At 42.3% G+C, this 17,775-nt stretch overlaps 2 protein-coding genes across 4 annotated transcripts in view; one reads left to right on the forward strand and one right to left on the reverse strand.

The window, feature by feature from the left end:
- Positions 1-2,533: 2,533 nt before the first annotated feature.
- On the reverse strand, positions 2,534-3,592 carry ccr2 (chemokine (C-C motif) receptor 2). Its single transcript, XM_030783251.1, has one exon. The coding sequence runs from the start codon at positions 3,590-3,592 to the stop codon at positions 2,534-2,536; it is 1,059 nt and encodes a 352-aa protein (XP_030639111.1).
- Positions 3,593-7,028: 3,436 nt separating this feature from the next.
- The window catches only part of cobl (cordon-bleu WH2 repeat protein), a 57,444-nt gene continuing 46,697 nt past the window's right edge, over positions 7,029-17,775 (forward strand). For 2 of the 3 annotated variants that reach the window (XM_030782253.1, XM_030782252.1), the window contains exon 1: positions 7,029-7,126. In XM_030782253.1, the coding sequence (XP_030638113.1) occupies positions 7,086-7,126 (41 nt within the window). In that variant the 5' untranslated portion in view covers positions 7,029-7,085. The remainder of the gene's footprint in view (positions 7,127-17,775) is intronic. The other variant, XM_030782255.1, reaches the window with a different exon arrangement.

Raw genomic sequence — 17,775 nt, forward strand, 5'->3', positions numbered from 1 at the left:
TCCTATGTTTATTTTCAGGCAGGTATGGTGGTAACTATTAGGATATATCTGGTATGGATTACTATTATTACTCTCTGTGGGGTAGTTCGCCACCTACAGTAGGTTCAAACTGTTTGGTGCTACTCTCCACTGAGCATGCACCTTCATGTGGTAGGCGCATGACCTGTAGGTCAAACTCCCTAAACAAACGATCACACCATCGATTTAACTGGCCTGTCACATACAAAGATCTAACTGTTCTCTCTGAACATTACAATTAAAACAGAAAGGTGATCTATTAACTGTGTAAACCCTCTGCAATATTCATCATCAATATTTGGATACTTGAAATCTGCACGAACTGAATAGTTAGTATCAAATGAAATAAGATGGAACAGCTCCATGCGTGAATTGAATAAACAACTATTTGCTCATTCCCAGTACGATACTGTTTTAACTGTACAGGTTTGCGCACGTCTTTGTCAGGGGATTCCACCAATTCTGGATATCTGCTGTCTATTGGTGTGGAGTTCACAGGCAACATTTTGACGTACTTGTATACTTTATATGTACTTGTATACTTTAATGTTATTAAACATGAGAGAAAAGAAAGGCTCAAAGATGTTGTGAAATTTAACTCATCTGAGCTCTCGCGGTGATGTTGCCTGCCCCTTCAGTGGATTACAATGAAAAAAGTCACTCTTACCTGCCGTAATGATGGGCTAACAGGAGATATAGTGCCATACTGATATAGTGTAATGTGAATGCGAACAACAATACCATCATCATCATCATCATCATCATCACTGTCTTCTGCTTATCTGCTTGTCACGGTCGAACAACAACATGGCAAAAGTAAATAATAGTTTCCTTAGGTTTCTTTAGTATTTGTGAAACTAAAGTTGAAAACAGGCTGAACATTGTACTTGTTTGAGAGGACAGAAACATTCTATGGACATCGGATAAAACAGTTTTGAGAAAGAGAAATATGACACTTGTTATGACTCAGCAAAGACAGGGGAATACTGAAATATAGATAAGTGGAGAGGGTTAGAACATCAGCAAAAATGCCTACATGTGAGACACAAAACACTTATCTTGGAAAAATTCACTGGCCGTTCTTCTTAAGACCCTGTATTTTAAAGGAATTAGAAGACCCATATTGTATTCATGCTTCCTAAGGATGTACCATATTGAATGTACCAAAATTGGATGTACCAATTTTCCAGTAATCAGCTGTGAGTCATCTTTGAAGAGTGACCTTTTACATGCTCTCTGTCCCTGTCCCTCTCAGACAGAGTGCTGATCAATGGACAACTCACTCATATATGCTGTCACTTACTGAATCTGAACCTTAGACCTCATGTGTCTAAAGTTTATGTGTCTGTATGAACCTTAGACCTCATATGTGTAAAGTTTGTTATGTGTCTGTATGTTAAAGTGAAACCCTCCAACTGCTCTTTTTGAGAAGACCCTTCTTTGTTTATTGTTAAAGACAACAACACACATAACACATGGAGCAGCTTCACAACACAACACAGCACTGCATCGCACAACACAACACAGCACAGCACAGCACAGCACAACAAGACACAACACAGCACAGCACAGCACATTCTGTGATGACACATCATATTACAGATGTTTGTGCAGCTCTGCACTCTGCCTCTCTGTCTTTTCTTGGTGGAACAGGCAGTTCCGTCTCTTCACACTTGCTCTTTCACTTCCCCAGTGCTTCAGTGAAACTGCAGTATCTGTGTGGCTTTTTCCACAGCCACCCATGAATTCTAGGAAAGGCGGGGACATGCAAACCTTCTACCCCTAAACTATTCAGTTTTCTAGATGCAAAACAGAAGTAAGGTACAATTTAGGCAATGATTTATTAAAAAAATACATTGTGACAATACACAACAGAAAGTGGAACAGAAGTAAAAGATTAAATAAAGTGAAAAATAACGAACATCACCCTACAATATCAATTTAATGCAACTGAGACAAAATTCATAATCTAAAACAGTTTTATTTATTTATTTATTTATTTATTTATTTTCAGTTTACTCTACAGCTAGACTTTGTCCTAGCTTACATTTAAAAGTCATTGGTGAAATTGACGTCTTTCTTTCCGATTTAAGAAAAAAAAAAAAAACAATATTGTATGAGACCGGAAAAAAAGCACATTGTAACTGTCAAAGACAGTGTGAAAAAAACAATCCATCTCACGTTCACTGTGGTTTGTATGTTCACAAAAAAATCTGCATTGTTTGCAGTTAGAATGGGGGGGGGGGGGGGGGGGGGGGTGCAACAGCACAATCTTCTAAGAATAACAAACATGCATTATCTGCATTGCATCAGAACATTCATATATAAAAGTACCATTCCTGCACATCATATGCATGCTCAGTTAAACCATGGAATGACATTACTGTGTGCATACAACATGCTGGACAGCAGATGTTTTAAGATGTTAAATACTACTCAATACAACCGTTGACTTAAACCTCAAACACTTGGTAACTTTTATTAAGTGCATAGCGACGCTCACCCCACTGCCTGGTTACAGCAGCATGGGGGAGCTCACTGCTGAGGAGTTGGAGTGGACAGAGCTTCTCCTCTCTGATGGTTCTCTGCTGATTTGAGGACATTTTCCGTAGCTGAAACAGATGGGGAACCACTTCTTCATTATCCTCAGAACCTGTCTTGAAAATTTCTGACTGACCCAAGTGTAAATGAGCGGGTTCAGGCAACAGTGAATGAAAGTAATCGTTTCGGTCCACTGCATTGCCAAGTTAATGTTAGCCATCTCGTCGCACCCAGAGAAATAGACCAGTGTTTGTAAATAGCGCAGGAAGATGACGACGTTGTAAGGGGCCCAAAAGATGAAATATACGGTGACCACTAAAAGAACGATTTTGACGGCTCTTCGCTTTTTTGACAGTCGCGTGCGTAACACAACTGGGATCACTTGAGAGTATGAGAAGATCATCAAAGCGAGAGGAAGGATCAGGCCCAGTATGTTCTGCTCCAGATACATGAACTGTTTCCACACTGTACCGTCTGGAAAGTCTGGCGCACACGTATTGTGTTCCACACGCGTGAAAACGATGGTGGGTAAGGAGGCGCAGAAACTGGGAAACCACACGAATCCCATCAGAATCACGGCCGCCCGGAATGAACGAAGGGGGATTTTTTTCACTCGTGTACAGACGATGGACACGTAATGGTGCATGGTTATGATCATTATGGAGAAGACGCTGCCGTAGAAGCCGAGCGCATACATCACCGTCACTACCCGACACATGAAGTCACCAAACGTCCAGTAGGACACGGCTGCATAGTGGGCCCAGAAAGGAAGCGTCAGGACAAAGAGGATGTCTGACAGTGCAAGGTTAAAGAGACACATGTCAGCCATGGTACACTCCTTACGGTTTTTGGCGATTACACAAACCACCAGCCCATTCCCAATGACGCCAACCAAAAACACCAAACTATACAGGGCAGGCAGGAAGACTTGGCCAAAATCCCTCACACTGGAGTTGTCACATAGTCCTCCATCTTTATCGGCTCTGGAGTCATATTCACTGTAATCGTCTGAGTTGTTTTGGTCGCCTCCCATTTCTGCACATTTATCTGTGGGCAGACAGTATACAGATGTTAACAGATGCAGTCTAAATTTTACAGGTCTAATTATGTAAACAAATCTAATGTGACTCCATATAAATCACCAACAGAATAACAATGTCCACATACAAACAAACTTATGGTGATTGCTGCCCAACTAATCTTACATCATTATCGTAATTTATGCGCATATACACATACACTCGGTGGGGGAAAAGGAGCAAGAGAGAGGGAGGGAGAGAGAGAGAGAGAGAGAGAGAGCGAGAGATCTAACCAAAAAGTAAAAACTGGTCGAAGGACCGTGTCAGGCTATTACTGGAGAGTAATTTAATTTAGCGCAGCAGAACGCAGCAAACAACACACGTGCCGCTGGGGCGCTACTCGACCGTCTATCAATATTAATTCAGCATGATCAACAGTCAGGGGTCATGTAGCCTCCATTTTGACAGATGGACATTTCTAAAAGTGCCATTTACACTTTCCTTTTCCAAGTTATTTAATGGCGTTCCAGTATATATCACATATGCTTTTTATATGATTCATCTAAATAGCACAATTAAAATTACATAGCAATATACGAAAAGACGATCAAATGAATTTCTTTAACCTTTCAGTTTTTTTCTTGTCCCGGAACTTTGCCAGATCTGGAATACAGTGAAGGCCTACTATTACTGTTACATGTTTCTCACACTTCCCTGGCAATCGGACCCTCAGACAGCTCGCTCGCTTTGAACAACAGGATGGTGTCAAGAATTTCACAGTGCTACAGTGACATCTGCTGGTATGTTTGAGTACAACCAATGAGAATTGCAGTTAACTTATTCCATTCTATCACATTTAAATAACTTTTCCAGCACGTCTGTTTGCAAATGTTCCAACAGATTATCTCAAATTTTGTGCGTGCATTCATGTGGATTTTACTCCCCCCTGCCCCAAAAAAACTTGAGATGCAATAAATTCCATTGCCCTAGCTCAACCTTTTCAAGTTTTTTTTTTCAAGTTTAATATCGGATTCTTAGGGATAGCTTTCTCACATGTACAGTATCACAAATATGAATAATAATTTTTTTAATTATCATAATCAATGCAAGGGATTTCAGAATACAATGCAATTGTTAATACATGAAAATCGCATACAATGTGACTTTTTACTTTGAGTAGCACGCGTACGTAAAAGCTCTCAATAAAAGCACTTACTAATGTGCGTCTTCACTAGTTGTCTGACGACGTCCCTCTGGGCTGCAGTCTATAATAACTGCCGGTAAAGTGACGTATGTCACGGCTTTTGACAATTCTATAACTTCCTTCCTACGGAGGAGGGATTTAAGATACTAACAGAAAAATGACAGCTCAGCGTGTGAATATTGACATCAAATAATCCCAGCCCTTGAAAAACATCCAGATAAAATTACAAATCTCTGAATTAAAACGGTACATTGCTTTTCTGAATGACTGAAATTCACAACATTGTCGTTGTCTCTCCCAGAACATCTGTGAACTCTTGTTAGCTTTTCTTTCTTTTTTCTTTTCTTATATTAACAATAATTTTTTTATTAAAAATAAAATGTATTAATGATATTAAAGGGACACGGTGTCCACAATAAGCCGTAAGGAGCTCTCTCAACATGGTTTGAAAAATAGGCTGCTCTATAATACTCAGGAAATTAATGGGTTTGTTTGGCGTGCGCGATCTCAATCAAAACGTTCTTTGATTTAAAAAAAAAAAAAAAACCCTCTATAAACTGTGTTTTGCTATACTATAACACCTAACATCGTGTAGGCAACTTAAAAAAATCGCAACTTGTTGAACAGTTTATTTGACATTTTCAGGCATACATACTTACTCTAAATATACACAGAAGATAACAAAAATATTCTACACGTATGTTTACCATGGCCACCGATCCTGTAAATGCAAAATTAAATATTCCCATGAGTCTCTGTTCATCAAATATATTCACGAACAGTTGGTGTGGAAAGACACATTACGCCCCCTTGTGGCAAGAATTTGGAGTCGTGCTTTAGACAGGAATGAGTCCAAATACATTTCTATATTTTGATGGTCCATAAGTAATGACTGGTGGCTCTGTAAATGGGTTTTCAGCTCTGCTGATCTTGAAGAGAGTAAAAGTTAACCCAATCCCATGTAATTAAAAGCTTTGCTACAGACTTGGTTGTAAACGTATGCCTTTTATTTAATATTAAACGGTATGCCTGAGCAAGAAGTCATAGCCCAAAACAGATAAGGTGCTGTAGTTCTATATTTGCACGCCATGTAAGTGTGACGTTTCCTTCTCTCCGAGAGCCTAAGTGAATACTCTAGACTGCCGAGTCCAGCTGCCACTAGGTTTATAAAGAAAAGTGGGCCGGTCTTATGGGGAGGAGGGAGGCGGGAGGGTGCACAGTGGCAGCGAATCAAATGGAGACTTGTTGAATAATAAAGAGAAAGGATGCTGGGAACGGTTTTTGAACAATCATTTCAGTAATACCTCTTCAATAACCCGACATAAGACTGATAATTATTTCAGTGAAAGTGCACTGGATTGACAGAAGATGGTTGTAGTTATAACCAAAAAGGGACACAACTGGAAAGAAAGGGTATATCTTGATTTAGGAAGTAACTCAATTTGAATGAAACAGTGAGATAAGTTTAAGAATATATGAATTTTTGGCACTTTGAAACGCTGAAAGTAAGTGCTCGTGCTTTAATTACATTATAGTCAGGGTCTCTTTTTGCCCGGCGGCTTATGCGTGGCATTTCCCTTTGCTCGCAGGCCAGTGCTGTTGGTTGAGAATTCCCTACGAGTCTGATTGACACTGTACTGCTGAAGAAGGCGGGTTCAGACTATACTAAGAGCAACGGTAGACGGATTATATGAAAACTCCGGTCGGTTTACTAAAGGACCTCGTCGCTGTTGAAAGAATATTACCTGTGTTTAAACTGATGTAAGTACTCTGCGTGATTTCATACACTACATTTTAGCTCTTCAGAGAAATGTACACTGGCTACTTTGTTCCTGCAACCTCAACTGGTTGTCGGTGGCTACAGCTGTTGACAGTAGACAGGTCTGGAAGCGACAAGTGTGTAGTGTGAACAGTGACATTTCGGAATCGCGCATCGTTCCAAGTTTCCTGGGAAACTGATTAAACTTCAGCCCATCTCGTGTTAACGATTTCAAGTAACTCGATATTATCTATTTAGCCGCGATTGAAAGCAAGTATACTCCACGAAGTTCTCTAATTCAGAAGTCCTCTAATTAGTTTAATTTAATCGGGAGCCGTTATATGCATTGATGATCGTTTTGCCCTCCGCAGAGGTGTAATGAGAGTTTTCAAAAAAGGTCATATTATTGGCACATTTTTTTTCCAGGTCGCTTCATTATCAATGGGGTTGAAGAGAATTCCAGTGTCCTTGTTTGGACGGCATAGAAATAAGGCGGGCGACATTTAAAAGTGGATATAACTGCGGACAGCGTCACCGCGAAGCTATGGAACTCGGAGCCAACTCATCTACTAAACCACCTACAGGGTAAGAGAGAAGAATAGACTGTCTCATCAAAATGTACAGCACTAACTTTTCCACTGTCCGCAAGAAAAAATACTATTAACTGTTAACCGTCCAAAGTAAGAAGTTTACTTCGTTTGTGTCGCGGTCCTTAAATCAGAAATGACTGCACCGACTGTGATTCAGAATAGAAGTATAATTCGCTGGTTTTCAGATGACTAAATATTGCTTTTTAAGGTCTTATACAACAATACTTAAAATCGCTAAGGCAAAATCGTTGATTTTGAAAAACTGTATTTCAAGCTGACATCTCGTTTGAACGGAGCCCCGTTTTGTTCATTCATTGTAGCATAAGCAATGCTTAGGAGGTATAAGATGAAACGACATAGCATTGCTGTATTGTTTAAAGTGGAAGATTTGGCATCTGTCATCAAAAGTTTAAACGCTATTAAAACATAATAATGAACAAACAAACAAATTGTTTGCTGCGTTCACCGCCACAGAACACGACGCGAGAAAACAGCCGTACACCACTCTAAAAAGTGTCTTTTGTGCGTGAGAATGAGTTTGTCCTGTAACTGTGGTTCTATTGTCACTCCTGTTGTCAGTGCAGTGTGTATACCCTCCATTTCATCAAACGCTGTTGCACTGAAGGGGGGGGGGGTGTTATACTGTTAGCTGAGATTTGAAGAGGAGGTTTGAAGCGTTTCTTTATTGAATGGGCACCAGTTGAGTCATAATGTCACATAAATGAAATGAATGACCTTATTAATAGGAAAAACAAACATCATCAGTTCATGTGTAGTTAATTCTATCTAGACCTTGTGTTGTTTTGCCAGTCCCTTTTGTGAACGAGTCAAAAACTCTTCGCAGCCGCTGGGGCTTCATGTCTCATGGAAGTCTCTGGTTTTGGCAGGTACAGTTATTCAAATTGGGCCCTTAACAGCAAAAGAGAGCATGCTTTGTGATCTTTCAACTGTAGCCTCTTGTCCTTTATGTAACCAGACCCCACTGGGGCTGCAAAAGCGCTTGCTGATTGTGGTTATTTAAAGCGAGCAGTTGCTAAACATTCTCATCCATATCTCTCTCTCTCCGCTCTGTTCACACACATGCAGGCTGCTGATTCATCTGTAGGTAAAATCAATAGTTTCTGTCAAACAGAGACTGAACTCTGAAGTGCACTTAAATGTAATGGACTATTGTACATTTCAGATCAGGTACAATTACATGAAAATCTACAAAGTGCATATTGCTTTGTATAAAAACAAACAAACAAACAACAGAAAACAGGAAAAAACTTTCTTTGTTTTGAGATGAGTTTGTCTGGTATTGATTTGCGTTGCTGGAGTCACAACCTGTTCTGAGCAACAAATGAACCTTTCTGTTTGGGAAAGAGTTCTTGTGTTCTCAGTCTTACATCTGGCCACAAATTGGTTTGTGTTTTTGTTCATGTATAGATTTGTTTACTTCATTACCAGCGTATGTTCATCACTGAAACATGGCCAAAATCACAGGCGTTTCCTTTTTATTTATTGTTTGTTGAAATTAAATTGACAGCACCCAGAGGTCACTTAGATTCTCCTGTGTTGCTGTCGTCACAGACTGAGCAGTTACCCCCCCCCCCCCCCCCTTCACCCCACCCTGTTTTCCTCATAAACCTGTGGTTGAAAATACTGCTTTTTTAGGTGATAAAAGGCTCATGTTTGTGTCTGGGCGACCGGCTTTTGAAATTGGAGTGTGCAATTTTAAGTCTGGCTCTTAAAAGCAGTGAGCGGTCAAATGGTGACGTAGGACCTGCTCAGCAACTGAAATGCACACACACACACGCACACACACATTTCCACACACACACACACACTTCCACACACACACACACACACACACACACACACACACACACACACACACACAATGCCTAGCCTCTAATCAATAACAAGAAGACCAGACAGCCATTCCTCTGCCTTGCTGTGCTTTCCAAAGCCCTGGACATTTCTGCAAATCTCAACTCAGTATCAGACAGCTTCCCCCCTTACACGGCGGGCTCCTTCCCGTGCTGTTGTGTACTGTATTCTGTGGTACAACGACCTCTTAATCAAAGAAAGAAATGCATCAGAAAGAGAAAGCTCTTTAAATAACAGAAACACGCTGTAGCAAAGTCTTGTCCTAATGTACGCTTTGTTTACTTGGTGGCTTTGCGCCTGAGGAGCTTTGAACAGTTTTAGGCTCATGTATGCCATTTAGCTCTGTGTGTGTGTGTGTGTGTGTGTGTGCGTGTGTGTGTGCGTGCGTGCGTGCATGCGTGCGTGCGTGTGTGTGTGTGTGTGTGCGCACACACAGCATTCTCAATTAGTGACTGAGTGTTTTCTCCTCTCCATGTGTTTGGCATGTGAAGGCAGGGGGTAGAAGGTGGAGGGGGCCTGTGTTTGAAAAAAAAAAAAAACTGCCTTTCTTCCTACTTATTGATGTGGTGTACAGTGGTTCAATAGTAAAGATTCTTGTCTCACAAACATAAAATGAAACATGAAACTTCAGTTATCAGCCCTAGGCCTCCTGTGACGTCATCCACTCCTTGTTCGACCGACTCCTTCTGAATACTGCTAGCCTGTGGCTTCTCCAGCACTGGAGATGAGATGTGTTCCAAATCAAACAGAACACAGAACAGACTCAGTCAGTAGTCTGCTCAGGTTGGGCCTCTTTGTCTTTGTAATGGATGAAACATCTTCTGCTCTGCTCTCTGTTATAATTACAGCCATTTGAGGTGTGTTGACAGAGTAGTTGCTCTCAACAGACCCAGACAAGACAACTGGATGTCACCATCCTCCCTGTGAAAAGCACAGTTGTTCTTTGAATTGTTTGATGCGCATAGGTTTTTTTTTGTTTTGTTTTTTCATCGCCATCATTATCTAGTGTTTGCTTTTGCCCTATGAGGTCAAAGGTCAGGTTTACTCAGAGCTTTCGTAGTGTTGTTGTTGTCTTTGTTTTGCATGGCCGTGCTTTACAGCTCAAACACGGGACGTGTTACGGCCCAGCATCCGGTCACAGAAAAATACCATCGTTATCACATCGTGGTTTTTTTTTTTTAATGAGCCTTTGACCATGTATCCTCATATGCCTTGGTAACTGGTCAGTTAAAGGCCTTGTTATGTAAAGAGAGTTTTGACCTCAGAGCCTTGGGTCACCCCGTATATGATCAGGAGCTTTTTCCCCCAGATACAACGCACCAACCAGTTTATGTCTCATCTGAGAACATATCTGTCACTGGAGCAAACGTCGTACTCATCTGTTAGTCACAAACTGATGTTAAAGAAATGTTTTTAAAGAGTAAGAATAAGACGATCCTCTTGAGGGAGCATTTGGGGCTTGGATTGTGTGTGTGTGTGTGTGTGTGTGTGTGCGTGTGTGTGTGTGCGTGTGTGTGTACAGTCATACACAGGAGTAGAGTGGAGAATATGTGCATGCTTGCCTGTGTCTGGTCCTCCCTCAAGGTTACTTAAAATAGACTGCTACTGATAGTGTTATCCACTGATCATTACACACACGCACACACACACACATGCATGCACACACCCTACACTTGCTTCACAGACACACCCAGAATGGGCCAGTAGAGCTAAAAGGCGAGGCTGACTGGTAGCTGATATAAAAATCTTGGAATTCCTTTCTTTCGTTTTTACAGCTTCTTTTTTTTTTTTTCTTTTTTGTGCCGTTCAAAGTTCTTTGAAAGTTCTTGAATGTATCGCTGCACAAGGGGGCCTAAGCGGTTTCAGATGCTTCTATGGTTATAACCCAATCAAGAATTTTCAAAACAACCGCAAAGGTTTAATGATTCTAACCACAGCGGCATATACTTTAGCATTTCATTACAAAAGACACACTTCTATAACGCGATGAGACAAGCTGAAAAGATGATGTAAAATGAAAATAGAGAAGAGACTGACTCGTCGGTCAGAAACGAGAGTTTGAAAGAAGAGAGGCATAGTCCACACTGTTGGCGACGGAACAAGCCTGAAAATAACCCGCCGTGCTCTTTATTGACGATCCGACGTAAAAATATCGACTCCTCCGGCTATGCTCGGATTTAGCTCCATATTACTGACGGTAAATGTGTGGCTTCCATGAACACAAGCTGATGACAAAGTATTCGTTACACCCCCCCCCCCCCGCCACCCCCCCCCCCTCTTTTCTCACTCTGAGGCTTCGTTTGGGAACTCTGGATAAGATTTGTGGGGGGGGGGGGGGGATACGCATGTTACTCGCAGAGTTGTTAAAAGGAAACTCGACGTGCTGAAGTAAGGCTAACGCGTTTAACCCTGTTTTGTGTGTGTGTTCCTGTGCGTGTTGAGTTCAGTCCACTGCCCCCTGTGTATGAGGGCTCGTTATGTGGCGTGTCTATTTTGGGACGTCCGTCAGGAGGTGCTGTCAGAGGAGTGTTTGGTATGCCGTCCAGGAGACTGGACTGTTATGACTGAGTGGAGCAAATGTGTGTCTTCCAAAACCACAGGGCCTCTCTCTCTCTTTGGGCGCAGTATCCATAAAGCACAGCTTTTAAGATTTCCATCAAATGGTCAAGGACTCCTTTTTCGGTCAAACAGTTAAGGAGGCCATATTCGGTCAAACGGGTAAGGACACCTTCTGTCGTAATAACCATTTGGCCTACTGCCAATAAAATGACAAGTGATTCAGTCATCTTTGGGTCATCATGACAGTTTATCTTGCCAGAGTTAGTTAATCTGGTCATAGATTTCATAGATTGATTTGAAAGTTGAATTCTGAGCGTCAAAATCAGTTTGTAGAAAAGACAAGAACAGGCTGAAATGTGCCAAGTAACTTATCATATCTAGAAGATATATGATGTACAAAAACAGTACGGCCTGTCACTTTGTCGCCATAGCAACAGCTGTAAACAAACACTAACACTGCTTCACTTATTGTGCAGCAGGGCTTGTCAATAAAGAAATAAAATCGATGAAGAAATAAAGCTGGTGTGGTTGATTCAGGCTTCAGTGAAGGAACCGAGCGGCGTCCAGGAGAGCAGAAGTCGGTGAGGTTTCGTGCCTTTGTTCTCCCCTCAGGGATCTGCGATAGGGGAAAAAGTAATTACGAAGCCGCAACTGGAGCCCGTTCCTAATTTACTGGGCGCTGTGGGAAATATGGAACAGACTAATTGTTATTTCTCGCTGTTCCTTTGCCTCCGCCCTGCTGCTCACATCCTGGTGGGAGTTTCCCCCTTAGTCTAGGACACCGACAGCTGCGGTTTGTGTTCACCTGTTTAGAAGGGGACCTGTTCAGGAAAGGTTTACCTGAGTTGCGGCTCCAGGGAGATGTTCCTGAAAGTGAAGCTTTGTGAAAACTCAGAGTTAGTTAACTCAGAGTAAATTGTATACCTCCTAATAGAAGAGCCCTTTTGGCTGCATGCTCCTAGCAAAACAAACCCACAGGGGTCTTCTATTGGGAGGTTTACTACTTGCTCTGAGTTAACTAACTCAAAGTTTTCACTAAACCCACTTTCTGGAATACCCCCCAGGTGAGGTGTGTCAGAGAGAGAGTCTGTGACATGGGTTTCCTCAGAGGAAGAGGTCCCTTACCCTGCGATCCTAAACCAGTCTTAGCCAGTGCTGAATTCATTGATTCCTTTAGACTGTTTATATTGTTCAAATATGGATTTGTAATGTTATTGAATTTGAAATGAACTTTCACAGTTTTGAATGACTGTGATTTTGTCCAGATGTTTTTGATGGTGAAAAAAGTTTGCCCTCCAATGAGTGTGGAGAGGTTTATGTAGAAAATGTAAGTGGAAAAAGAGAAAGCAAACGAAAAAAAAACCCCAAAAACGTCCAAAGTCAAAATATCAGCGGTGTGTCAGTGAAGTTACTGTATAGGCCTGGCGTTACCAAGCAAAACAGATATTGGAAATTAAAGGAGAATAATCCATATATGCTAAAAAATATCCACAACGTTAATCCAGTTTAGATTACCTGGGAACTCTGGTGCTGTTCTGTGAACTGGATGATAATGTGGAGCGTGTAAGCACTGGGCTGGGTTTTCTTTTGCCTTCACAGGAAGCACCAGTCACCAGTGACCCACTGAAAACGACTCATGATTATATAATACAAACAATCACTCTGGAGATGAATTTGATAAAGTCACAGAACTTTGTCTGAATGAGTCTTGATGGCTTTGAAGTGCAGTCAGAAATGCTCTGCAGTTTTTACTAATTCGTGAACCTCTTAGCGCTAATCTTTGACTCTTGGCTGTTGCTGCAAAAAAAAAAAACAAACAAAAAACACACACACACACACTCTGGATAAGAAAGACTCTGTGGTCCACGTTTCTCGATATTGTGCAGAACTGTCACTGCTGTGATCAGTTTTAATCCAGTTCAAAGCCTTCAGGATGTTCTCATGACGTAAAGTCACAGTGAGAGAGAGAGAGAGAGAGAGAGAGTGAACAAGCACCATCCATACCAAGGGATTAGGATCAGGGCTCAAAGAATCAGCCAATTAGGTGATCACATGTCCATCTGCTCTGACTCTGAGGGACTTGGTCAATGCTCTAATGCCTTTCTGAGGACAGGAAGCCTGAGCACTGAGTCAGCAGCACACACATACGCTCATACAAACAGGTTAATCACAGTGCTGCATATGAGCGGAGCAACCCGTGGACCCATGTGACCTGTTACTGTACTTAAATGGCCTTTTTCGAGAATCGGCACATTATTAAAGGGTTTTCATTATTGGTCCATTATTAAATGGACTTCTTTCCTTCCACCCAACTACATTTCAAGGTAAAACACCCTATTTTTGACTCCGCTACATTTATGCAACCTCTGTTGTTCCTTGTTATTTTGGAGAGGAAAGAAAAAATATATATAACATATATATCCTTTATTAGCCTGCAGTAAGTAAACAGTTTATGTGTTGCTTGGCAACAGTTTTGTTGATGGCAACGCAAATAGAACCAATTTTAATTGATGGAGCTGAATAAATGACAAATATCATAATCTGTTGACTCATGTTACCATGTCTACGGCCGCATCACAGCTATGCTGATATCCGTTATAACAGCACTCCCTCTTGTGTGATAGTGCTTAACTATCAGAATCAGAATTCAGTTTATTGGCAAGTAGGTATACCCATACGAGGAACTTTTCATGGTGTGTTGGTGCACCACACAAAGACATCACTAGATGCGTGCTTTGAGGTTTTTTTGTTTCTCTGTTTTTCATTGTTCAGCATATTTGTACCATAGTTCTCTCTCTCTCTCTCTCTCTCTCTCTCTCTCTCTCTCACACACACGCACACACACACACACACACATACACACACACACACACACACACACACACACACACAATTTAATTATTATTTGAAGTTCATCGCCTTTATGATTTATGCCAACTTTTTTTAAAGAATACTAAAATGAAAGTTTGCTCATTCTTAAATCCTACTTATTTCATTGTCTACAGACACTCAGATCTTCCCAGTGGAAATTATTCACCTACGTGTTGACTACTCATGATAATGTTGATTGGCATAGATGTCCAACTGATTGAATAGGCTTGTAGTAACAGATCTATGTGGCATCTTCTGATGGTATGCTAGGGAACATCATTAGTGACCTGGGCTCCTTGGGTGTCTCACATCTTTCAACATCAGGCACCATCACCCAGGTAACCCAGCTGAGGTTCATCAGGAACCTTCACCCAGGTAACCCAGCTGAGGTTCATCAGGAACCTTCACCCAGGTAACCCAGCTGAGGTTCATCAGGCACCTTCACCCAGGTAACCCAGCTGAGGTTCATCAGGAACCTTCACCCAGGTAACCCAGCTGAGGTTCATCAGGCACCTTCACCCAGGTAACCCAGCTGAGGTTCATCAGGCACCTTCACCCAGGTAACCCAGCTGAGGTTCATCAGGCACCTTCACCCAGGTAACCCAGCTGAGGTTCATCAGGCACCTTCACCCAGGTAACCCAGCTGAGGTTAATCAGGAACCTTCACCCAGGTAACCCAGCTGAGGTTCATCAGGCACCTTCACCCAGGTAACCCAGCTGAGGTTCATCAGGAACCTTCACCCAGGTAACCCAGTTGAGGTTCATCAGGCACCTTCACCCAGGTAACCCAGCTGAGGTTCATCAGGCACCTTCACCCAGGTAACCCAGCTGAGGTTCATCAGGAACCTTCACCCAGGTAACCCAGCTGAGGTTCATCAGGCACCTTCACCCAGGTAACCCAGCTGAGGTTCATCAGGCACCTTCACCCAGGTAACCCAGCTGAGGTTCATCAGGCACCTTCACCCAGGTAACCCAGCTGAGGTTAATCAGGCCTCAGCTTGTGCCTTGGGACGGGCGGCCCACACATCCCCTCTCTTGATCCAGAGCCATCTGGAGGTTTTCTCTGTGGTTGTAGATGCCCCTCATCTTCCTCTCACTGATGATGCCAGCGGCTGCGAAGACCTAGCGAAGGGACTGCCTCGCCAAAAACTTCCGCACCTTACCTTCACTGGCAAACACCTGGCACCACGACATTGTCTGTTTCAGTCACTGCCCACTGCCTTCACATCTTTCTCTTCTTCTCATTGGCCGCCTCTAGAAGGACATTAGAGCCTTCTCAAAATGGGTAGATTAAACGAGGAAAGAACAGTCGTAATTACCGAAGCAATGTAGTAACATTATATAACCAAAATACATCACTTAGCACCTAAGTACATTTAAAAGTTACTTTAACTGAAGTTACTTTACCTCCACTGTAAATTTAAATGGAGGAGTTCAACTTTTATTGGAGTATACGAATGCTCTCTCAACTTTCACTCAAGCACAGGATTCGTGTACTTCGTCCACCCCTGGTTAGTCATTTGAATCGGTTACTAGCTTCACTCCATGTCCATTTCTGAGATAGACTTTGAAACAGTTGGTTGTCACATATTTTGTCTCATTATCTGGTTTTCAAATTCAGTCTTTACCGTACATTTTGCCTTAAGAATTCCCTTGCGATTTATTCAGAATGAGATCTCAAATTTATTGCCGCTTATCTTTCCAGTCCTATATAAACCACTGACTAAGCACTTTCTGAGAGCCAGTTCTTGATCCTGCTCCACAGAACACACAGAGGAACTGTAGAGGGCTTGTGTGCGTGACTGCTCTGCTCCAAGATGATTTTCTCTCTGTTTTCCAGTCCTCCCAGTTCTACTCCTCCCTCTCTCCCTCGTTCCCAGTTGAGGGTGAGTAATTGGTCCCAGTACGTCTGGGTGTTTGTAGCCCAGGCCTGGTGTTTTCCGTCTCCCCTTGGGAGAAGCGACTCTGTTTGTTCCAGCGGCCAGTGGAACTTAAAGACCGCCAGTCTTGTCAGGCTTGCGTGTGGGCGGCCAAAGCTGGAGTGCGGCATTCTGGGAAGGCGGTGGGTGTGAAGATCGTCTAATACCACAGCACTCTGTGTAACACCCTGTCGCGGCCTGTCTAACCCAACACACCCCAACGGAGAAAGACTCTGTCATTATCCAAACTGAGGAACATTTAAAATTACAAACCTATTTTAAAGAACACCACTCGCTAGCATAACGTAACATGCACTACAGAAACCACAGCAAAACACGTGTGTCTGTTGAGGCTGAATGGTCCTTTTCCACTCTGATATTTAGCTGAGCTGTTTTTTAAAGACATGTGGCGTGGTTATTTCTTCTTCTTTTTCTTTTTTATCACAAGACTTGGTTTGTTTTTCTAGTGTTTCTTCAAAAAGTGCAGGACGCACCAGTTTGTCTAAGGGAGCGAGGCAGAGCTGGTGCCGTGTGAGCTGCCAAACTGGGCGTGGTCACAGTCCGTCGAGCGACCTGTAACAGGAGACGCGTGACAGATGCTGAATCGGGAGGCAGCATGCCTAGCAACCGTAAACAAATGCCAGTGTGGAGTCAAATGTCCCTCCGCTCCTGTGGATTCGTATGGGTCATTCAGTTTTCGTGTGAGGCTTGAATCATAAATTTACTGGTATTTGGATATGGAGAGAGAGAGAGAGAGACCCCCTCTCCATCTCTCTCTCTCTCTCTTTCTCTCTCTCTCTCTATCTGTCTGTCTCTCTCTCCCTATCTCTGTCCTGGAGTGTAAATATAGGTTGCCACGAGAACACCATGACTCCCAAAAGGCATTTGTGCTGCTGTTGCTCCCCATGGAGTGGTTTAGTGTGTGTGTGTGTGTGTGTGTGTGTGTGTGTGTGTGTGTGTCTGTCCATGTGAATGTGTGTGTGTGTGTGCGTGTGTGTTAACTTGATTTTTTCCCGAATGCTGTATAAAAGTCAAGAGGCCAGAGTAAGAATTCAGAAAGGCAAAACATGTGAAGGCAAGATGAAAAGGGATTCAGGGCGTACAGTTTCATAGTTTTACACAGAGTGTGTAATTGTTTAAACGTGTTGATTATGCTGTGAGAATCTACCACGTGCTGTTAACGTACAGCTGAACGTGCAGTCAGTGAAAAGAAATCTGTTTGAACGACTGTCCAAGAAGTCATGCATGAGTGTTCAGAAAAAAAGCAATATGCTCAGACACACCTAGTTTACTCATGTTACTTTTTTAAATATATGAGTTTTTGTTTAAAAAAATATATATATCATATAACCATTTCCTCCATTTTCAAAGCTGAGGTCAGCATAAACGCTACCTCCTACAACTCAGTCATATCATTTCCGTT

This window comes from Chanos chanos, chromosome 8, assembly GCF_902362185.1.
Source record: "Chanos chanos chromosome 8, fChaCha1.1, whole genome shotgun sequence".
NCBI classification, from domain to species: domain Eukaryota; kingdom Metazoa; phylum Chordata; class Actinopteri; order Gonorynchiformes; family Chanidae; genus Chanos; species Chanos chanos.